General features: G+C 44.7%; 1 protein-coding gene across 3 annotated transcripts in view; it reads right to left on the bottom strand.

Moving 5' to 3' along the window:
- Positions 1 to 24703, bottom strand: part of ARHGEF16 (Rho guanine nucleotide exchange factor 16) — a 78763-nt gene that overhangs the window by 13433 nt on the left and 40627 nt on the right. For all 3 annotated transcript variants that reach the window (XR_012727454.1, XM_075327131.1, XM_075327130.1), the window contains exons 5-7: positions 22408 to 22464; positions 20012 to 20172; positions 789 to 941 (exon numbers count right to left, since the gene is read on the bottom strand). Coding sequence is in view for 2 of the 3 variants with exons in the window: in XM_075327131.1 (XP_075183246.1) it covers positions 789 to 941; positions 20012 to 20172; positions 22408 to 22464 (371 nt within the window). In the remaining variant the exon portion in view is untranslated. The remainder of the gene's footprint in view (positions 1 to 788; positions 942 to 20011; positions 20173 to 22407; positions 22465 to 24703) is intronic.

The raw sequence follows: 24703 nt of genomic DNA, 5'->3' as shown, positions 1-24703 counted from the left end.
GGTCTTCACTGATTGATTTGTCAGCTTTTTCATTTATATCTAATAACTCATGTCTTAGGTGGCTCGGTTCTTTACCTCCACACCCCAAAAAAATAGCGCTACACCTGTCAGCAGAATGTCTGTAGTATTGCAGTTTACTCTTTTTTTTTTACACATTAAAACCAGGTTAAAATATTAGGCCAAGTTGTCAAATTTTTTTTCAGGGACCCTGACTCCAGGTTTTCGCTAGCCCATCTGAGAGCAGCATGGTTGTTAGGAATAAAGTGAACGGAGGTAGGAACAAGATCTGCATAGGCAGAAAGCGGCCAATCAGTGATGGGGTGGGTTATGCACAGTTCATGAATATGAAGGACAGGTTTACTAGTCCTCTGGTGATAAAATTGCTGTTTTCCCTACAGGAGATTATCAAAACTATAGCAACTAGCCCAGTAAATGTCATCCCAGGAATCAGGGTCTCTGCCACAACGTTATGATGCTCTCAGATTAGGAGGCAAAAACTCAAACAACCTCTAATATAATCACATGCGGACTGTAACCACATGGCTAGAGCGTGAGGATTTTTGCACTAGACGTTCTCCTTTGTGGCAGTTCTCACAGATTTCTCATTGCCCCCTTCAATTACACCATAAGACAGGGACATGAGTCTCACGGCAGAGAAGGCACTGGAACAAGCAACAAGTCGCCATTTCTAATCATGTAGACAGCTCAACCAATCAAATCACTTCCCCAACTGAGCTGGTTTATGATTGGCTGCCATTCCCCAAAACCTAAAGATTTCCTGAACTTACACCAGCCTCTGCAGAGTCCGCTGCTGGTACATTTCATTGGAGCAATAGATGACATATGGCTGGAAATGGTTTGAGGCGTGGTTCTCCACAATGTCACTGATGTCGTGGATGAAGGGATTATCCTTGTGCCGTTTTTCCAGATCATCAAAAAATCTGAATGAAAAAAAAAAAAAAAATCTGAAATGTTAGCTGTTGGATCAATCATTCTAGGCAGAATTTATAACAGTGTTATGCCTAAACTGGCTGAAGGATAAAATATTCTCGGATGTTCTTCAAATCCATCAGTCCAATGTATTGGAAGAAGATATACAATATGGCTGGAGGTAGGGTAATCCACTGTGTCAGATCTCTCAAAAGAGCTACTGCAGTTTCAGATCACTTTTTAGAACAGGATGCATGAGAGAACATTAGGAATTGCCCTATTTCTGGCCATATATGACATGTATCCTGCATCATTAGTACAGATTCCCTCTGCACTAGAAGCCTCAGCAGTCTCTCCATGAATATTTCTGCTTTAGTTTCAATCCAGCCTCTCTCTCTCCTCTTCATAGAGTTTTTGAGCAGCAGGTGTAATTTGATAACTAGCTGCAGATAGCTTTCTAGACGGCTTAATATACAGATTTAGGCCATGTGCGCACGTTGCGTTTTTTCTGGGTTTTTGCTGTGTTTACAACTACACTGTGTCATTGACAAAGTGCATGCGTTGTGCTTCCCCAGCAAAGTCTATGAGAATCATGCAAAATCCGTGCACACGATGCTTTTTGAAACGCAGCGTTTTGATTGTCAAAAATTTGTCAAAATCTCTGAGTTTAGAAAAGCATCATGTCAATTCTTTTGTCCGTTTTGGCAGCGCTCTACACCCATTGAAATCAATGAGTTGTAGAAAAAACACTGCCAAAATGTTAAGCAGTGCGTATGCACTGCATTTTTTTTTCGAGCCGCATGTTTTTATAACATAAAGGCAGGTCTTTTGGTCTCGGTTGGTCGGTCTCTATCTATATATCTCTCTCTGTCCATGTCAGTCTCTCCCTCCCACCCCCTCTTTCATACTCACCGATCCACGATCACCGGCGCGACGCTGTACGGTGTTCACACTGTGGCGGCATCTCTTGAAAATGCCGGCCGCTCATTAATCCATCTCGTATTCCCTGCTTTCCCGCCCACTGGCGCCTATAATTGGTTGCAGTCAGACACGCCCCCACTATAAGTGACAGCTGTCTCACTGCAACCAATCACAGCCGCCGGTGGGCGTGTCTATATCGAGCAGTAAAAAAAATAAAAACCACACACTACATGTGTTCCCCCCCCCCCCCTTCCCCCCAAATTTAGATACCAGCCAATGCAAAGCCACACGGCTGAAGGCTGGTATTCTCAGGATGGGGAGCTTCACGTTATGGGGAGCCCCCCAGCCTAACAATATCAGCCAGCAGCCGCCCGGAATGGCCACATCCATTAGATGCGACAGTCCTGGGACTTTACCCGGCTCATACCAAATTGCCCTGGTGCGGTGGCAAATGGGGTAAAAAGGAGTTAATGGCAGCAGCCCATAGCTACCACTAAGTCCAGGTTAATCATGGCAGGCGTCTCCCCGAGATACCTTTCATGATTAACCTGTAAGTTAAAGAAAATAAAACACACACATCCAAAAATCCTTTATTTGTAATGAAAGACAAAAAAAAAAACCCTTTCACCACTATTAGCCTCTCAAAAACACCTCCAGGTCCGACGTAATCCACGCAAGGTCCCATGACTCTTTCAGCTCTGCTACATCAGAAGCTGACAGGAGCGGCAGTAGAACACCGCCGCTCCTGTGAGCTCCATGCAGCAACTGAAGTGAGTCGCGCGATCAGCTGTGCCGTCACTGAGGTTTTTCGCGGCCACCGCTCTCAGGTGGAGGACTGCAGCTGTGGCCGCGAGTAACCTGAGTGAAAGCACAGCTGATCGCGCGGCTCACTGCAATCACTCAGGGGATTTGCGATCACAGGTGAGTCCTTTATGTGTGACCGCAAATCAAGCCGCGGCACACACACAGAGCTGCGTGATCACAATGAAGTCGGGTGAAGTTCATCCGAGTTCATTCTGATCGCGCGTCTGTCTCGCAGCCAGCCATGCTCTTTTTCACAGTGCGGTCTGGATGCTTTTCCCACTGTCAATGGCAGAGCAAGCTTCCAGAACGCATGACTTCTCCAGGAATGTGCACACATTGCGTTCTGCCGAACGCGTCTCAGAACGCAGCTTTTTCGGCTGCGTTCTGAGACGCACATGCAATGACTTACACGCTGCAGAATAGAATGCAACGTGCGCACATGGCCTTAAGCTTTTTTTTTTTTTTTTAGATAGCGAATGATCAGTACAAGAGACAAAAAGTAAAGAGTGTGTGTGTGTGTGTGTGTGTGTGTGTGTGTGTGTGTGTGTGTGTGTGTGTGACGACAAGATTTTTTTTCTCTCCAATAGGACACACTGCAAAACCTTCTGGTCTTCATTCACATTGTACATTTATGAAAAACATAAATGCATGCATAATGTTGAAAAATATGGAATACAAACAATCCAGAACTAATAAGCTCACCAATAACTGCAAGAGGATATAGGCTTAAAAAAATACATTTTATTATATAAAGATTCCTTCAACTCTCAAAGCATTAACTACATTACTGCATATAGAAAAAAAATTATGTGCATACAAACATAAAAACATTGAAAAACATTACCTGGTTATTGGCAAATATAAAAAAAATAACAATAGGAAAAATATTTTTTGCAATTAGGAAATAGCTGCATATAAAGAGTTACAAAATGGACGACTTTAATGTTTTATACAGATTGAGAAAGTCATTTATGCTGCTAATGACTTGTCTACGAATTAGATGCACTGACTATAGTTAGAGGACCTCTGTCTGTATAGAGTTTACCTTTCCAACATGGCCTCTCCTTGAAGGATTGACCACTGCCTCACTATTGGAAGTCTGCATCGCTCAGCCGCCTCTCATCTTACATTGAGTGATGGACTGAGGAATGGTCTGATCTGTGGATTCACCCCAAGTAGTTTTACAAGTGGAGGTTCACCTCCTGAACAGATCACTGCACTGCCCAACCTCCTATGGTACATGAAATGCTGAGCAGGAAGGGTGAGATCTATGAATTTACAGTCAGGTTTCTGGATTATTTCACTTGACAGGACCCCTGTATATTGTTCATGTTTCCTGCATGGACATTATATCACTGATTGCATAGTATGATATTTTTTTTCTTTTATACGCCCTTCAGCGCTATCTCGAGCCATGGCTACTTGATATATGAATGCTCTGTAGGAAGATCAACCTTGTGCAAGCCTGGATAGGCCCACCAGGGTCTTCTCCGCCATTAACTTGATTGTATCCTCTTCACCTTGTTCCTTCTATTCTTCGACCATGATGTCCTTCTCTAGCAATTCATCTTTTGACATAATGTGTCCAAAGTAGGCAAGTCGTAGCTTGGCTATCCTTGCGTCGAGTGACCTGTCTGACTTGATTTGTTCTAAAATTTGCTTGTTTTTCTTGCCATCCATGGTATTGATAACATTCTTCTCCAGCACCACATCTTGAAGGGAGTTGATTCTTCTTCCATCTTGTTCATTTATTGTCCAGGGTTCGTATCCATAGGTTCCCACACAATAGACCAGACTATGTATGAATCCGGTCTTAAAATCGACAAACATTTCACTGGTGAAGACCTTATCCAGTGACTTCATTGTTGATTTGCCCATAGCTATTCTCCTATTCACTTCTGGTGTTGTCGAGGCAGCCTGATCATTGATCAGAGTAGGATGAAGTTCTTAACTGAAAATTGGAAGTCGTCATCGTCTCTCAAAAATGTCCCAGTCGTACCTGGCAGTAGTCTTTATCTTTGTATTTAGTAGGAGTCCCACGTTCGACATTTCCAGCGTCACACTCCGTAATAAGTTTATTCCATGTACGCTTGTTGCTCGTCTTTTGGCACCTAATGAAGTCATACATGTAAATGGGCTCTTCCATTGTTAGTCATTTGTATATTTGAGTGCCTACACTGAAACTCCATATTTGTTTATTGAAAGTGTGAATATAGTTCTATGGAAAACCCCGTTCCCACACTTCCAGGGTTATTCAAAGCCTTTGAATGCTGAATTACATATTCACAGCAGTCACTATACAGTGTGTCCACCCATATCCTGTCCACCGCCATTAAACTTGAGAACGGTGGCAGCTATAGGCATAGAAGTGGTGAATGAGAGAGGAAAAAAGTGAATTACAAAGTTGTAGGGCATCATCAATTCAATACGAATTGACACCTTGCATACAGAAATGCTATGATTAGAACGTGTGAAACTCACAAGGCTGCGGACGTGAAGCGATACCTCATGGAGATCTTCCTACAGGTCATTGGGTATGGTGGCTGCATGGAGTGGCCTCCATGCTCACCTGACCTGACCCCATTGGACTTCTTTCTGTGAGGTCACATCAAACAGCAGGTGTATGCGACCCCTCCACCAACATTGCAGGACCTACGACGACGTATCACAGATGCTTGTGCAAACGTGTCACCTACCATATTGCACAACGTGCAGCAAGATACAGTATGCTGTGCAGAGTCCAGATGTGCATTGCAGCTGACGGGGGCCACTTTGAGCATCAAAGTTAAATGAGCGCCATATGCGTGACCAGCATTCAATGTTTTTTTTGGGGGGGGGGGGTCATGGGTTTCATATCATAGTATTTCTGTATGCAAGGTGTCGATTCGTATTGAATTGATGATGCCCTACAATTTTTTAATTCACTTTTTTTCCTCTCTCATTCACCACTTCTATGCCTATAGCTGCCGCCGTTCTCAAGTTAATGGCGGTGGAAAGGATATATGGGTGGACACACTGTATATCTGCATTTAAACAACGTGCTCCCTATACCTGCACTTTGATTTCATGATTCATTTATACAAAATTTGTGACCATTTCAACTCCGTGGTTTAACCCCTTAACGACCGCCGATACGCCTTTTAACGGCGGTAAATAAGGGTACTTTTTCCGATCCGCCGCTTTTTAACGGCGGTCGGAAAAAAGGGTCTAGCGCCCCCCAGAGTCAGAAAATTTCCGGGGTCTCAGCTGCCGGGGGTAGCTGAGACCCTGGAGATCATGATTCTGGCCGGTTTTTCCGGTCCCCGCTCACCTGATGACCGGTATACACCGTATACCGATCATCAAGTTATAGTAAATGACCGCGCCGGTAAAAAATGATTTATCTCCCATCTGGCATGATCAAACATGCCAGATGGGAGATAAATCTTTTTCCCGGTTCCCTCCGGTCCCCCGGTGTCCCCAAAGTGCCCCCCCCAACCCCCAACCCCCTCCCGAAAATCCAAGATGGCCGCGCGCACCGGCGAGCACAGCAGCGCGCCGGCCGCATTTCCACTGTTCCTATGGTTTCTGTCGTATGTGCCAAAACACATACGACAGAAACCTGCTCCCTAGGCCCTGCCGGGTCCCCCCCTACCCGCCCCTGGTGTTCCCCGGTGTCCCCCGGTGTCATACATACCTTTCGGAGCGCTGATCCCCCGCGGCCCCCTCCTCCGGCTCCTTCACAGCAGACTCCGGTCACATGAGCAGAGCGCAGCTGTCAGCTTCCTGTGTTCAGGACGCTGGCTGCTCGCACACTGCAGCTGTGACCCGGGGAGAGTGGGTGCAGATTCTTTGCACCCACTCTCCTCAAATGGAGGGTCTGCCCTCCTAGAAAATGGGGGATACGTTCCCTGAACGTGTCCCCTATATTCTAGAAGGTCCAGAGTCGACGTGGGACGTCCAAATGGATTATTGTGGATTTTTTTTTTCTTTTCAATAAATTGGTCAATCAGGGAATGTTTGGGGGAGTGTTTTTTCAAATAAATTTTTTTTTGTTGTCAATTTTTTTTTTATTACTGTCAATTAGTTATGTCGGGTATCTGATAGACGCCGTGACATAACTAATTGCTGGGCTTGATGCCAGGTGACATTACACACCTGGTATCAACCCCATTCATTACCCCGTTAGCCAACGCACCAGGGCGCGGGATGAGCTGGGGCGAAGCGCCAGAATTGGCGCATCTAATGGATGCGCCACTTCTGGGGCGGCTGCGGCCTGCTATTTTTAGGCTGGGAAGAGTCCAATAACCGTGGCTCTTCCCATCCTGAGAATACCAGACCCCAGCTGTCAGCTTCACCTTGGCTGGTGATCTAATTTGGGGGGACCCCACGTTTGTTTTTTTTTTTTTAATTATTTATTTATAAATAATTAAAAAAAAAAAAACAGCTTGGGGAGCCCTCCAAATTGATCACCAGACAAGATGAAGCTGTCAGCTGTGGTTTGCAGGCTACAGCTGTCTGCTTTACCCTAGCTGGCTATCAAAAATAGGGGGGACCCCACGTCATTTATTTTAATTCTTTTTTTTTTTTTTTGGGCTAAATACAAGGCTAGGCATCCTTTAGTGTCACATGAAAGGCACTAAAGGGCGCCAGCTTAGAATATGCAGGGGGGTGGGACGTTATATATGTTTGACATCTATCCATTCATCCATTGTAGCATTTTACGCTGTGTGCCCACAATCAGGGTTTGCAACGTTTTGGGCGCAGAGTGTTTTCCCTGCGTCCATAACGCTGCGTTGTGCAGTAGAAGCACAGTGGCAGGATTTTTAGAAATCCCGTGCCCACTGTGTTTCTTTTCTCCGCAGCATAAATCGACCTGTGGCGCAGCTTCCCGAGCCTCAGCATGTCAATTTATGCTGCGGAGATGAGTGTTCTTTGCAGGTAGAATAGAACTAAAGTCCACAGCAGCCTGAACCCAAATCGTGGGCATGGGCAGCTGCGTTCTCCCGTGGACAACACTCACATTTCTGCAGGAGGCTGACACTGGGTACTAGACGCCGTGTCGCTGGATCATGGCCACATAGCCTAAAGGCTACTTTACACGCTGCGATACCGGTCCCGATATCGCTAGCGTGGGTACCCGCCCCCATCTGTTGTGCGACACGGGCAAATCGCTGCCCGTGCCGCACAACATCGCGCAGACCCGTCACACATACTTACCTGCCCGGCGACGTCGCTGTGACCGGCGAACCGCCTCCTTTCTAAGGGGGCGGTCCGTGTGGCGTCACAGTGACGTCACTGAGCGGCCGCCCAATAGAAGCGGAGGGGCGGAGATGAGTGGCCGGAACATCCCGCCCACCTCCTTCCTTCCTCATAGCGGCCGGGAGGCAGGTAAGGAGAGGTTCCTCGTTCCTGCGGCGTCACACATAGCGATGTGTGCTGCCGCAGGAGCGACGAACTACATCGTTACTGCTGCAACGATGCAAAATTGCTCATCGGTGTCACACGCAGCAACATCGCTAATGCGGCCGGATGTGCGTCACCAATTCCGTGACCCTAACGACTCCGCATTAGCGATGTCGCAGCGTGTAAAGCCCCCTTAACAGTGAGAAATTTGTTGCTACAGCAACAGTTTTGTGAAGTACCTGTGGATTCAAAATGTTTACTATACTCCTGAATAAAATCCTTGAGGGGTCCAGTTTCCAAAATGAGGTCACTTGTGGGGGGTTTCTGATGTATAGGTGCCCAAGGGGCCCTGCTAATGTGACATGGTGCGCGCAATTTACTTCAACTTTTCCAAAATTCAAATGGTGCTCCTTCCATTCCAAGCCCTCCCATTTATCCAAACAAAGGTTTTTGGCCACATGTGGGGTATCCCTGCGCTCATAAGAAATTAGATAACCTGTGGGGTACACGTTTTGTTGTTGCCTCTTGAAAAAGTGAAAAATGTGTCGCTAAATCAACATTTTTGTGAAAAAAATGAAAATTTCAATATGGCAACCTAAGCTTATCAAATTCTGTGAAGTATTCGTGGATTCAAAATGCTCAATATACACCTAGATTAAAGCCTTGAGGGGTCTTATTTCCAGAATGGGGTCACTTGTGGGGGACCTCCACTGCTTCGGCACCTCAGGGGTTCTCCTAATGCAACATGGCGTCCGCTATTGATTCCAGCCAATTTTGCAGTCAAATTGCACTCCTTCTCTTCTGAGCCCTGTAGTGTGCCCAAACAGTTGATTTCCACCACATATAAGGTATCGCCAAACTCAGGACAAATTGCGCAATAAATTTCATGGTGATTTTTTTCCTGTTACCCTTGTGAAAAAAAAAGCTACCTGGTTGAAGTAACAATTTTGTGGTAAAATTTTATTTTTTTATTTTCATGGCTCAACGTTATAAACTTCTGTAAAGCACCTGGAGGTTCAGGGTACTCGCCAAACATCAAGATAAATTCCTTGAGGGGCCTAGTTTCCAATATGGGGTCACTTGTGGTGTTTTTTTGCTGTTTACGTACCTTAGGGGTCCTCCAAATGCGACATGGTGCCCGCAATCTTTTTCAGCCAAATTTCCTTTCCAAAATTCAAATATTGCTCCTTCCGTTCCAAGCCCTCCCATTTCTCCAAACAAAGGTTTCAGACCACAAGTGAGGTATCACCGCGCTCATAAAAAAGTGGGTAACAAACATTGGGGTCAAATTTTTGGAATTACCTCTTGAAAAAGTGAAAAAAATTGATGCTAAAGCAACATTTTTGAGAAAAAAATGAAAATTTTCAATGTGACAACGTAACGTTATCAAAATCTGTGAAGTACCTGTGGATCCAAAATGCTCACTATACCCCTAGATAGAAGCCTTAAGGGGTCTAGGTTCCAAAATGGTGTCACTTGTAAGGGGTTTCTGCTGTTTAGGTACCTTAGCGGACATGTAAATGCAACATGGTGCCCGCAATCTATTTCAGCCAAATTTGCTTTCCAAAATTCAAATATTGCTCCTTCTGTTCCGAGCCCTCCCATTTGTCCAAACAAAGGTTTCTGACCACATGTGGGGTATTGGCGCGTTCATAAGAAAGTGGGTAACAAGTTTTGGGGTTCATTTTGTTGTGTTATTTCTTCTAAAAGTGAATAAATTTGGGGTAGAGCAACATTTTAGGTAAAATTTTATTTTTTGCTTTTTTTCATTCCACTTTGCTTTAGTTCCTGTGAAGCACCTGAAGGGTTAATAAACTTCTTGGATGTGGTTTTGAGTACTTTGAGGGGTTCTGTTTTGAGAATGGTGTCACTTTTAGGTATTTTCTGTCACTTAGGCCTCTCAAAGTCACTTCAAATGTGATGTGGTCCCTAAACAAATGGTTTTGTGAATTTTGTTGAAAAAATGGGAAATTGCTGATGAACTTTGACCCCTTCTAACTTCCTAACCCCAAAACATTTTGTTTCAGAAATTGCGCTAATGTAAAGTAGACATGTGGGAAATGTTATTTATTAACTGTTTTGTGTGACATAACTCTCTGGGTTAAGGGCATAAAAATTAAAAGTTTGAAAATTGCAAAATTTTCAACATTTTCATCAAATTTCCGTTTTTTTCACAAATAAAAGCAAAAAAATATTGTTCTAAATTTATAACTATCATGAAGTACAATATGTCACGAAAAAACAATGTCAGAATCACCGGGATCCGTTGAAGCGTTCCAGAGTTATGACCTCATAAAGTGACACTGGTCAGAATTGCAAAAAATGGCCTGGTCATTAAGTACAAAACTGGCTTCGTCCTAAAGGGGTTAAACACTAAAAAGTGGTTTACTTTGTAAATCTTTATATGTAGCTATTTACTACTTGCAAAATATTATATATTGCTTTCTTTTCCATTTGGTTAATGACCAACTAATGTTTTTCAATGGGTTTTTTTTTCATTGTTTGTATGCACATTATTATTTTTCCTATATGCCTCCTTTTCCAGTAACTGATTTAAATATTTGGAGAATTGTTGGGAATTTTTATATAATAATCATTTATCCTCTTGCATTTATATGTGTGTATTAGTTCTAAACTTGTATACCAAAAAAAGCACTAAAATAATTCACTATTTTAGATAATTGAAATTTCCTTAGGCGTATATATAAGTAGTTAGTTATAGAGGACAAAACAAAAGACTGAGATATTAAATAGACATTTCTCATCTGTGTCCACCAAGGAACTGACTGTACCAGGGATCATTCAACAAGTGAAAAATCAAAGTTCACCACCCAATATAATTAATTTAACACAAGAAGAAGTACGCCTACGTCTGAGTAAATTAAACATTGACAAATCCCCAGGGCCAGATGGCATTCATCCACGAATATTGAGGGAATTGAGCTCCGTAATTAACAGACCGCTGTATCTCATCTTTTTAGACTCACTTGTAACAGGGTTGGTGCCTCAGGATTGGAGGATTGCTGATGTGGTACCGATATTTAAGAAAGGTAAGAGGGTAGATCCAGGCAACTACCGTCCAGTAAGCCTGACAGTAGTATGCAAAGTTTTTGAGGGCATTTTAAAGGGATGACATGCAAAAATATATTGCAGAAAATATAATAATAACTGACAGACAGCATGGATTCATGAAAGATAAGTCGTGTCTAACCAACCTGTTGGGGTTCTATGAGGGGGTAAGTGCAAACCTGGATATTGGTAATGCAGCTGATGTGATTTATTTGGACTTTGCAAAGGCATTTGATACTGTACAACATAACAGCCTTATACTAAAGCTCCAGAAGCAAGGACTAGGGGAATCTATATGCAACTGGGTAAGGAATTGGCTAAAAGATAGGAAACAAAGAGTAGTCATAAATGGAACATTCTCTAAATGGGCCATAGTCAGCAGTGGGGTGCCGCAGGGATCTGTGCTAGGACCGATTCTTTTTAATCTCTTTATTAATGACCTTGTGGATGGGATTGATAGTAAAGTGTCAGTCTTTGCTGATGACACCAAACTACGTAGGATATTAAAAACTGACCTTATAGTACAATATTACAAAAAGATCTGGATAAGATGTCGGAATGGGCAGATACTTGGCAAATGAGATTTAATGTTGATAAATGTAAAGTAATGCACCTAGGACGGAGTAATCCTATAGCTGCATATACATTAAATGGAAGTAAACTCGGGACTACAGAACAGGAGAAGGACTTGGGTATTCTCATTACAAATAAGCTGAGCAGCAGCACTCAGTGTCAGGCAGCAGCTGCAAAAGCAAACAAGATTCTAGGGTGTATAAAAAGAGAGATTAGATCCCGTGATCCCAACGTATTGTTACCCCTCTATAAATCACTTGTAAGGCCACATCTGCAATATGGGATCCAGTTTTGGGCTCCACATTTTAAAAAGGACATTCAGAAGTTAGAGTCCGTTCAAAGGCGGGCAACTAGACTATTACAAGGAATGGAGGCCTCCCATATGATGAGAGGTTGAAAAGTTAGATATGTTTAGCTTAGAAAAAAGACGTCTCAGAGGAGATCTCATTTATATGTATAAATACATGTGTGGTCAATATAAAGGACTGGCACATGACTTATTTCTTCCAAAGACAGTACTAAGGACCAGGGGGCACTCACTGCGAGTGGAAGAAAAGCGATTCCGGCAGCTAAATAGGAAAGGGTTCTTTACAGTTAGAGCAGTCAGACTGTGGAATGCCGACCACAAGAGGTAGTAATGGCAGATACTATAACAGCTTTTAAAAAAGGGCTGGATGATTTCCTCAGTACACACAACATTGTGGGTTATAAGTGACTTAGTGACCAAATGTAGAACTGGTGGAGGAAGGGTGAAGTAGATGGACCTAGGTCTTTTTTCAACCTAAGTAACTATGTATACGTGTGCGTAAATATGGTTTGTCTTCTGAATATCTTCTGAACCAGCAAGAACTACATTTTGTACTAACAGGCTTCATTTATCAACTTTAGCTCTGTTACATCTGTAAAACTCAATGGACACAGTGTTGTATAATTTGAATATTCCCATCAAAGCAATCTCTTTTCTAGTGATAGTGTTACTCGGTATAATTTATCGATGCAGCACAGAGGAAAGACTTGGTCCTCTCGGGTGCTTATAAGGAGAGATGTATATAATGTAGGGGCCCCTCTTCTCCCCAGCTGGGTTTAGGCAACTTCCTGTGATCAGTCTAATGCCTTCATTGTGTGACGGAGACTCGTGACCTCTCTCCAGGATCGGGATTTATTGGAGCGCAGCCACTACTGGAATGATACTGCTTCCTTTCTGGATCCCATTAGAAGTGGTGACCAGGAGATGATTCCCCGTAGAGGATTCTTGCATTTCACACATGTGGGAAAAATATCCAGCCTACATAAGACTATGTCATAGAAGAGATCAGACGTCCTGGGATGCAAAGAGTAGGCTGCTGTTAGTAGTGACGGGGAGGAGGGATGGATGCCATCATTTTCACATAACCCAGAGAGCAGAAGGATTTTACGAGCAAAGAGTTAAAATTACAGCTCATTATTATCTTGTTTCTGCATTGTAAAGTTTCAGTATACAGAGTGAGGGATAGTGTGAGGGCACAGCATAAAGAGGGGGCAGCATGGTGGAGGGTAAGTGGTGGGGAGACCAGAGAGGGGATAGCATAGGTGGGGGGGGGGGGAGGAGGTTGGGAGGGATGGTGTGGAGGCTATAGTTCATAAGGGTGGTCAATGCTGCAGTTATAGTTCATAAGGGAGGACTGTGTGACCCTCATAAGGGAGGACCATATGGAGGCAATATTTTACAGGAGAGGACAGTGTAGAGGTCATGTATCAAAAGAAGGAGAGTGTGGGGCATTTTTTGTTGAGGGAGCTCAGTAAGGGGCCATCATTTATTCACGAGCACAGCGTAACGCTTATTTAAAACACAGTGTAGGTGAGTGACCTGTGACCTACAACCATATTGATATGTTTACGTTCCCTGTGTGTGTGTCCATGGGCGCAGTGCTGTCAGCCACCATTAAATATGAAAAGTCCTAGGTTCCTTAGTTGAAAAGGGAAGCTTAGGCCCCTAAGGTATAGTGACAGGGTATGAGATGGTTAACTAAAGAAGCCAGCCCACAGTATAGAGAATACAATGTTGGGTATTTCTTGATTTTGGAGAGAGTTGAGAGTGAGGCTAGGTTCACACTTCCGTTGTTTTGCATCAGTCAAAATCCGTTGTCTTGAGGAATTACGCTATCCTGCAAAATATTTTGCAGGAATCCAGTTTTTCCCCCCATAGACTTCCATTAGTGAGTGACGGATTGCGACTGATGACCTTGCGTTGCATCCGCTGTGTCGCGGTCAGTCGTTTTTTGACTGACCGCCGGGCGGGAGCAACGCAGAATGTAATGTTTTTCTGGCCGTCAAAATTGACGCACTGCGCAGGAATCCGCCGCAGTCCGTCACGCTTGTAATGTAGGTCTATGGCGCTGGATTGCGTCGTAATCCGTCTTACGACGGAATCCAGCGCTAGATTCCGTCATGCTCTACTGAGCATGCCCAGCACGTTTGGCACACCCACTGGGTGTTTGTCCCAAACACAAACGGATCATGACTGATCCGTCAAAAAACGGACGCACAACAGATGCAACGGATCAGTTTTTTCACAGGATTCCTGTGAAAGGAATCTTGTGAAAAACACATCAGTTGCATCGGTTGACAACTAAAAAAAAACGACTGATCCATTACTGACGGATTTAAAACAACGGAAGTGTGAATCTAGCCTTAAGGGGGCTTTACGCGCTACGATATTGTTAGCAATTGTTAGCGATATCGTATGCAAAAGCACCCGCCCCCGTCGTTCCTGCGATTGTTTGTGATCGCTGCCTTAGCGAACATTATCACTACGGCTGCGTCACACGCACTTACCTGGTCGTCGTCGCTGTGACTGCCGAACAATCCCTCCTTTAAGGGGGAGGGACGTTCGGCATCACAGCGACGTCACCAAGCGGCCGGCCAATCAAAGCGGAGGGGTGGAGCTGAGCGTGATGTAAACATCCCGCCCACCTCTTCCTTCCGCATTGTGGCCGGCGGCAGGTAAGGAGACGTTCCTCGCTCCTGCGGTGTCACACACAGCAATGTGTGCTGCCGCATGAGCGATGAACTACAGCGAAAAACAACCCTTACCGATTTTTGAGTTTGGGATGACCTCTCCATGGTGAACGATTTTCACCATTTTTGAGGTCGCTTAAGGTCGCTGGTCAGTGTCACACGCTGCAATATCGTTAATGACGCCGGATATGCGTCACTAACAACTTGACCCGGATGATAAACCATTAACGATATTGTAGCGTGTAAAGCCCCCTTTAGGATCCAGTTAATAGTGTGGTGTTGTAAGAACAAATCAAGGCATAAGTAACGGGCAGGAGTAAGTGAAGGTGACCGGGACCATATTCTAGCCAAAATAACCTTTTAGGCGAATTGAGGAAACAGGGAGGTGTCCCTCCTTCAAAGAAGGCTAGCGTGAACTGTACAGACAGTCGCGGGTCGGTATTGACTGTCATTGACACTGGGTGAATCGACTCTAGGAGTGATCACAAAGTAGTAGCATAACAGTGTAGGGTAGTCTAGACACAGCGCTACACATGAACCCCTGTAGATGGATATACAGTGGAGAGCGAAGTGCCAAACACCCAACTTCCTTGGTAGCCGGTGTGAACTCTTCTGCAACTGTAACGGAAGACCCGAACTGTACTACAATGTTAATCCCATTTGAGAAACAGAGTGTGAAACCTGTTGCAAGCAAAAGTGAAAACTGTGTTTAAAACTGTGTTATACATATACTACATTCAATTTTTAACCATTGTGTACTCATCTTTTGTAATCCGGAACGCAGAATTGCACAGTGTGACTAAGATGATGAGAAGATGGCTTGTGATCGGGAAGTACCGCTGTGATCAGGTAACACCTCTACACCTACTCAAAACCCCGTGTCTGTAGGGTGTCGAGGCGAGCGAAAGTGAAGCCCTCGCCCATGACTACAGCCCCGGGCCAGGTTTCAAAAGCATAGGAAGAGATTTTAAATTTAGGGGCTATAATGAAACTTATTTTTAAGGGCAACACGTGGGGATCTGCTGGACTGGAGAAAAGGGAAGTTTTCGAGACAAGCTGTGGATGTGAAAAGTCATCATGGAGTTAGGGCCAGATTAAAAAAGGATAAGAACAACTTTAACTACAGAGGATGTTACCTGTAAGATACCTGGATGTAAGGGTGCATTTATACTGGCCTATCATGGCCCAAGAAACGATTGCCGATCTGTTATGTTTTAAAGGGAACCTGTCATCAGAAATTGAGCTTTAAACCTAAATGTTTCCCCCTCTGCAGCTCCTGGGCTGCATTCTAGCAAGGTTCCTGTACTTTTTGTGCCCCCTTTTAAACCAAATTAAACACTTTATAAAGTTGTACCTTTTTGTCTGCAATTCTTGTAAATTATCCATGGGGGGCGGGCTCTCTTGCGTCCGTTACTGTCCCTCCTTCTGATTTACGCTGTCCCCCATTGCTTCATTTCATAGATCAGGACGCCGCCCACAGCGCCCGAGGTACCGTGCACGCGAGGACTGCTGGTGACGTGGTCGCAGGCACGATATTATGGGCGGCGCTGTGAATGCATCACAAGTGCCCGCCCATAATACCGTGGCCGCGCTCTCCCCTTTGCCTCCTGCGTTCTGCGCAAGCGCTGGACAAATGATCCGACGTCACCTTTCCCATCTTGCCCTGCAGCAGGAAATAGATGGGAGGAGCGGATCAGGCCACCACAGGTTACGAGGAGACGCTTGCGCAGAATGCAGGAGGCAAAGGGGAAAGTGCGGTCACGAGGTTATGGGCGGCACTTGCTGATGACACTCACAGCGCCGCCCATAACCTCGTACCCGTGCAAAGCGTCACCAGCGGTCACACAGTGCACGGCACCGCTACAGTCGCACAGCGCATGCGCGGGACCACAGTCGCACAGCGCATGCGCGGGACCACAGGCGCCCAGGGGCGGCGTCCTGAGGTTTGAAATTCAGCGTTCGGTGGCGGCGTAAATCCGCAGCAGGACAGCAACGGAGACCAGGCAGCCCGCCCCCATGGATAATTTTCAAAATTTGCATACGAAAAAGGTACAAGTTTATAAAGTATTTATTTTGGTATAAAAGGGGCCACAAAAACTATAGGAAGCTTCCTAGAATGCAGCCCAGGAGCTGCAGAGGGGGAAACTTTTAGGTTTACAGGTAAATTTCTGATGACAGGTTCCCTTTAATAGCATGATAGCGGATAATCAGTAACCAATCACCAACCTAAATAAATGCATCTTGAAAAAAATTCTCCCAAAAGTTTAAAATTGTCTCTTCAGGGAGGAGGAGACGAACTTTAGTGCCACCTATTGGAAGTAGCTACTTCCAATAGGTGGCACTAGAGTTAGTTTCCTTCCTCCATGAAGAGACAATTTGATTATTACCCAGAGGAGCATTGCAGCTATAAGACTCCTCACTGGCAGCCAGATTGGTTTGTAAGTCTCCGCAAGGAGAAAAGTTCTCTCCTTAGACCCCAAAAGTTTAGTTAGTTTCTCTATGTATTAGACCATTAAATTCTGAGCAGAATTGGGGGAGGGGAGGAATCTTTTTCATATGATCCCCATCAATCACTCAAAAGACTTAGAATTGTGCAGCTCAGGAGACAGGAGAGCGCACACAGTGGAGTAGTTGCAGTAGAAAGTCATATGCTTTCTGTGCTCTCATGTCTAGTGAAACTGCACACTTCTAAGAGGTCCTTGCGCAATCGGTGAGGGTCTCAGGACCCAGACCAGAACTAATCTGTTCAGAATGAACTCTACTCTTTAGACTCATGCAGTAGTACTATTAAACTTTTAATAAGTACTATGACGATGACTGGTATCAAAAACTCTTGTCGGGTGCTGACCTGACATGGCAGTGAATCATTGTACTAATGGGTGTTCTGGTAGATGTATTCATGTACTGATGGTGAGTCTGGTGCTGTAGCAATTTGCCAGGCTTGGTACTACATCCTTATAAGGTCAGTGTGTTGTCCGCTGCACACATGCACGACAACATAAAACCCCCCAAAAATATAGCCATTTTAAACAGGACCACATGTCAGCCAAACAAGTGTTTCATTAAAGCCCCCAAATAAATTAGATTGCTGTTGGTCAAACAATTGGTTGAACAATTCTCAGGCCGAAATTTATCTTGCCAAACTCTTCCATACACAGGAGCGTTCACTTGGCAGATCGCTCCTGAAGTCTCTACAAAGCGATGCTGTCAGACATCTCTGGTGGCTGCTTAGTGCTTAGAAAACAAGAAAGACCTGCAGTCCAAGATGGAACATTCCACATCCTTATCTTCCCCTGCAGTCTTTGTCAGGGACCCCCATAAACATTAGATAGCTGATATTTACAGGTTTGGTTGATATTAGTCTAATCAATATAGGCGCCTTAACTACCATCTTAAGACTTCTGGGCACTTTTAGCCTGAATAACTAGTAGGGGGATTGACCACTTAACCCCTTAGTGACCAAAAATACAAGTTAAAACTGACTTGAGATAAAAGTGAGTGAGTAACGCCGCCTGACGTGTGAAGATGTAGCAGCTGTACACTACAGCCAGCGTCCTACTACCTCACAATCGGTGTTGACACTGAACATGGCCGTTTAACCCCTTAGATGCTGCTGTCAATAGGGACTATGGAATCTAGATAGTTAACTGTATGGGGCTCCATCTTTAACCATATTGGCATCCTGAGATCATAATTGTGTGGTCCTGATGCTTGCCATGGCAATTCATGGCCAAAAAATAAGCTTTGACTCTGCCAGCTATGATGACCTGCTCAAAAGTTAGCGACATGAAGGTGGTAAAAACAATTTTTTTTTCTTTTCCGCTTTCCGGTCATGTCACTTTGCATTAGTTCTTGAAGAACAGCACAAGGGATAATAAACTACAGACCGCAGTTTTGAATATGTTGAGAGGTGCCGTTTTTGGTATAACTTTTGGAGGTTCCCCAAAGTCACTTCAGAACTGAATAGATCTCATAAAAAATAATAAAAAAAAAAATCCAAAAAAAGGGCAGCAAGAGCTCCAAATACGGCTCTGAATACAGATTGAGGGTGAGCCTCCAGAATCCTTTCCTATGGGGTGACCCCAGGTACTCCTGTCTGCCACTACATCAATGTACACTTATTTTGGATGTCACAATGTGCCCATATCAGGTGTCCTGGACCGCTGTTCTTTTTTCAGTGTAGGACTATCGTGAACAGCCCAGAAACCTGCATAAGGCTAGAGTTCCACTTGTGTGAGTCTTGCATTGCCCGGCATGGCCTGACAATCGCCTGATAGGAGCAGGCTGGCTGTATTTCCACACAGCGTAGGCGCTCGTATCTGAAGAGTGTGCAGCCGTGTCGGGGGATGCGATGCGAGACTGGCACGAGTCATACGTAAGTTGAACCGTACCCTAAGAAATATACTCCAGGCTAAAAAAAAACAACAAATACTTCAAATAAGGTAGACCTTTGATACTTGGGTACCGGGAGGCTCATGACCAGGTCATTCAGCAGCAATGAGGAAACCATTAAAAAAAACAGCCATATTTGCATCATTGATCAGGTAAAATTGACTGCCTTTTGGGGTCAGTGTTGTAGGACAGTAGAACTAAAACTGTAATGTATTTTGTCTGCCATTATCACTTTAAAAAAAGTGTCCATAAAATGGTCACCTAGACATTCCCAAGCTAGAACAGGACCTTAGACAGACCATGAACGGTGGGCAACAGTAGAATAGAACTTCTTTCATTGGTCAATCATGACAATTGGTCAAAAACTTAAGAGTATTCTGAGACTTACATTATTATTTTTTTTTTTCCAGAAAGCATAGTAAATACATGATTTTTGTTAATACAAAGACTAAAAGAACCACATAACGTTTCTTACTTGTACCTTTTTGTGATTTTTTTCATCTTTCTTTGCCCCTTTGTGTATCCAGTTTCACATAGTAAATAAGAACAGGACCACCCATTCAGCTAAAACTACATTTCCCGCTTCTCCTCAGTGCTGCAGACCCCTATCTCTGGGGGACATCAGCAAGCTAATATATGTGTACGATTCACCTTCTTCAGTGCATTGTATGGCCTGAACACAACTTTTCCAGCTAAATCGGTATATCCAAACTTCACAACTTTTCAAGAAGAAAAAGATGGATAGATCAGGGAAAATGTTGGTGTTGGTTGGAGGTGATGTGTACAAAATGGGGTACATGTAAAAAGCACTCAAATTGGCACAACTAAATAAATACATGAACATTGATATAAGACCATATTTCAATTTTGACAATAACCAAGATCACTGGCAGCTACAGTATGTTTTTATAATCTTACTCTCTATAGAGAGCTCAATTACCTTTTGCTGACTTCAAGGATATCTGCGATGTTGGAGAAGAGGTGGTGGTGGTCTGTGCTATTAATGGTCTGCTTCAGCTCATCAGACTTTTTAAAGAGTCGGAAGAGGATATCAAGGCTGTGCTGATAAGAATACTCCGAGGTGATTATTTCAAATATGGCCTGCAAAGAAAACAGCACTGCAATGTAAATACAGGCCGAAAGCTGAGCAAACACCGCGCCCCACCTCTGAACGACTGATACTGTTTTTTCCCCATGGTAGAGAAGTGCATAAAGCTAAATTTAAAAAGGACCTTACTCCTGTTTTTATATAGATCTATTGGATTGTTCATATATTCTTTGTTTAATTTATATTTGCTCAGGTCTTTATTTGTAACGTACAATATTGTGGTTGTCATTATTGCTAGAGTTCACTGCATACTAATCAGATATAGGTGGATATACACCAACTGAGTATCACTGGAATATTTAATAACATGTCCAATAATTCAACAAAAAGTTAATGTGATCATGAAGAAGGCGCATTAGTCAAAATGCGTAATCTCTCATCTCTTTTTTCGGGACTGCATTAAACGTATTGCCAGGATTCTATATATATTTTGTAGGGAATTTAAATAAAAAAAATACAGTAATTTTATTCTACGCCTTGGATATGGATCCTTTGCTGGAATTTTTTTTTTGTTTTCCTATGATGCTCCTGCCTCTCCATGCATGGACTACCAGGGGAAATAATCTACTATTGCATAACTGGTTAACTTTTTTTTTTAAAAAAAAAAAGCTCATGTTTCACCATACGTATGCAGTCACTTCAAAAAGAAAACATAATTGTGTATGATGTTGACAGGATATAAAAAGGCACCTTTCCGTAAAACTTGGTTGAACAACTTTTAGGGACTATAAAACTCCAAATGTTTACAACACTACTCCAGAAAGTTGTTTTTTTCCTGCTCCAGAATGGTGCTTTTAATCCCAGTCCCCTGCCTCTGCTCCGATACTCACCCTTTGATGTTTACATCAGGTTTGGAACCACTCTGGTTCCACAGTGCCATCTTGGCCCGTAATTTCTGACTGGCCGGAAGTCAGAAGGTGCATCACAAGTTCCCATTGCATCTCTATGGAGAGCCAGAACGGGGCTCTCATAGACCTTGTATAGAGTTGTGACCTCCGGCACGTTCCATGGAGATGCCGGCAGGTCACAAAAATCGGGTGTGACGCTGATGGTAGATAAAGCTGCTGGAAGGGAGGGATCAGGAGACTGAGATGTGAAGCACCACTCAAGTGCTGAAGTCAAAAACAAAACAAAAAACCACAAAACACTTGGGTGTTGCCTTAAGCCATCTGCAAGGTTTTTGCTCCCAGCTTCCTCCCACTGCAGTTCTCACAAGCTCTTGAAGGTTTCTTTTTTGTATGGCAGATTTCAGCTCCACAGATTCTGAATTGCACCAAGATTAGCACTCATGTGTTTGCCTATTTAGTTCAGTCCTAACAATTCTTATACACTTCGAGGTCTTTATCCTACTGTAGGACCAGTTTTGTCCAACTCAAACCTAGTTTTTACATTTGGGGGCACATTTTCCTTTAAACTACTCAACTTAACTTCTGGTTTTATGGTTCCTGTAAACACAATCAAGGCATCTAGTCCAAGAGGCATTAAAGCAGCACCACAACATTATGGATCCTCAACAAGGTTTCACAGTAGGGTGAGGGCGCTTTTGTTTTACATTCTTCGTTTTATAGTCATTACATATAATGTTAGTAAGCATTGGCAAATAGCTGTAGCTTAATCAGCCCATAGAACATCTTACAGGAGCATTTCGGTTAGTCTTTTTAGAACACTTAGTTGCTCTTTTTATACTCTTCTGTAAGCAGTGTGGTCCTCCTTGGTTTATAAACAAAAAGCCTACAATAAGCTAAGAACAATAAGCTTAGTGTGTAGCTTATAGTACAGGTTAAAACCATCACTCCAGATGTCTTCAGACTAAAGATCTTTGAAACGTAGTATATAAAATCACATACCACTTCCAAAACAACTCTCGTAGGGTTCTCGCACCAATTTTCCTCTTTTCACAATGGCCTAAAGAGCTCTTGACTGCAACTGTTGAAACCAGGTGATCTATGATCATTGTATGAGGTCTATCCTCCAAAGAGGACCTAAACTACGATCATTGTATGAGGTCTCCTTCTAAGAGGCTTTTTCACTACGATCATTGTATGAGATCTCTCCTTCCAAGAGGATCTACACTACGATCATTGTATGAGGTCTCTTCTCCCAATAGGACCTAAACTGCGATCAATGTAGGAGGTCTCTACTTCCAAGAGGCTCTACACTACGATCATTGTATGCACTCATGTAAGGAACTTGCACCCATACACATTAATATTAGTAAAACGTCTTACCTCTTGTCTCTTACGTTCCTCTGGCGAGATCTGATCTAGAATTCCGGCTTCTTGTACCTAAAAGACCATAGTGCATTAGGTTTAATGTACCAAAAACAATGGCTGCCCCATTTTATTTACATGACAAGTCCATATTACTAAGGTTTTACAAGAAATGAAATTTACCCGGAGTGTCATACAATTGATTGTGACCAACACTTACTGCAGCTCAAATGATCAGGATGGATCTGCTTTATCAGGCACAGTCACAACCAAGTGTATGGTAAATAATTATCTTTAAATGGTGCCAACATATTCCACAGCACCTCGGCTTAAGCTGGGTTCACACATGGCAACAGCGACGTTGCTGTTACGTCACAATTTTCTGTGACGTAACCGCGACCTTGTATGTCGCTGTTATGATCGCTGCTTAGCTGTCAAACACAGCGACGCAGCAGCGATCATAACGTCGCTACATGTGCAGAGAGCAGGGAGCCGCGCACACTGCTTAGCGCTGGTTCACTGCTCTCCTAGCTACAGTACACATTGGGTTAATTACCCGATGTGTACTGCAGCTACATGTGCAGGGAGCAGGAGCCGGCACTGGCAGCGTGAGAGCGGCGGAGGCTGGTAACGAAGGTAAATATCGGGTAACCACCTTGGTTACCCGATGTTTACCTTGGTTACAGCTTACCGCAGCTGCCAGATGCCGGCTCCTGCTCTCTGCTCGCTTCATTTCATCGCTCTTGAGCTGTCACACACAGCGATCTGTGCGTCACAGCGGGAGAGCAACAATAAAAAAACGAAGCAGGGCTGTGTGTAACGAGCAGCGATCTCACAGCAGGGGCCAGATCGCTGCTCAGTGTCACACACAGCGAGATCGCTAATGAAGTCACTGCTGCGTCACAAAAACCGTGACTCAGCAGCGATCTCAGCAGCGATCTTGCTAGGTGTGAAGCACCCCTTACCCTAGAGATTCAATATCAATATTACATGTCTGGGAAACAATAATCTATATATATATAATTGCCTTATTCTGTCTGTCTGTCTGTCTGACTTGCTCCAAAATTGTGTCCTTACGGTGACACAAAGCTGATTGGCCGCTGGGCTCGCCATGGCCCCGCCCCCCCGCACGGATTGGCTGCTCGCCTCGGCTCCGCCCCCCCACGGATTGGTCGCTCGCCTCGGCCTGGCCCCGCCCTCCGCATGGATTGGCTGCTCGCCCCGGCCCTCCGCACGCCTCGCCAGACAAACTTGCGCTGCTGGGATCGTGACGGAGCCGGTGAACGCTGGTAACCATTATACACATCGGGTAACTAAGGTCCCTTAGTTACCCGATGTGTATCATAGTTACCAGTGTACACCGGCTCCGTCACGATCCCAGCAGCGCTAGACATAACCTTGCGATGCTGGGATCTTGAAGGAGCCCGTGAACGCTGGTAACCATTATACACATCGGGTAACTAAGGTCCCTTAGTTACCCGATGTGTATCATAGTTACCAGCGTACAGCGGCTCCCGGTACACATGTGCAGGGAGCCGGCATTATACTCCTCTCCCCCCAGGACTACTCCTCCTATTACAGTCCTCCTATTATACTCCTCTCTGCGTATAATAGGAGAACTATTATAGCATGGGGGATGTAGCACGATGGGGGATGTAGCACGATGGGGGGTGCGCAGCATGGGGGATGTAGCACGATGGGGAGTGCGCAGCATGGGGGATGTAGCACGATGGGGAGTGCGCAGCATGGGGGATGTAGCACGATGGGGAGTGCGCAGCATGGGGGATGTAGCACGATGGGGAGTGCGCAGCATGGGGGATGTAGCACGATGGGGAGTGCGCAGCATGGGGGATGTAGCACGATGGGGAGTGCGCAGCATGGGGGATGTAGCACGATGGGGAGTGCGCAGCATGGGGGATGTAGCACGATGGGGAGTGCGCAGCATGGGGGATGTAGCACGATGGGGAGTGCGCAGCATGGGGGATGTAGCACGATGGGGAGTGCGCAGTATGGGGGATGTAGCACGATGGGGAGTGCGCAGCATGGGGGATGTAGCACGATGGGGAGTGCGCAGCATGGCGGATGGAGCACGATGGGGAGTGCGCAGCATGGCGGATGGAGCACGATGGGGGGTGCGCAGCATGGGGGATGTAGCACGATGGGGAGTGCGCAGCATGGGGGATGTAGCACGATGGGGAGTGCGCAGCATGGGGGATGTAGCACGATGGGGAGTGCGCAGCATGGGGGATGTAGCACGGTGGGGAGTGCGCAGCATGGGGGATGTAGCACGATGGGGAGTGCGCAGCATGGGGGA

The sequence above is a fragment of the Anomaloglossus baeobatrachus genome, chromosome 11, assembly GCF_048569485.1.
Source record: "Anomaloglossus baeobatrachus isolate aAnoBae1 chromosome 11, aAnoBae1.hap1, whole genome shotgun sequence".
Taxonomy (NCBI): domain Eukaryota; kingdom Metazoa; phylum Chordata; class Amphibia; order Anura; family Aromobatidae; genus Anomaloglossus; species Anomaloglossus baeobatrachus.
Note: the sequence above shows the minus strand (reverse complement) of the source record. Positions and strands in the feature narration are given on the sequence as shown.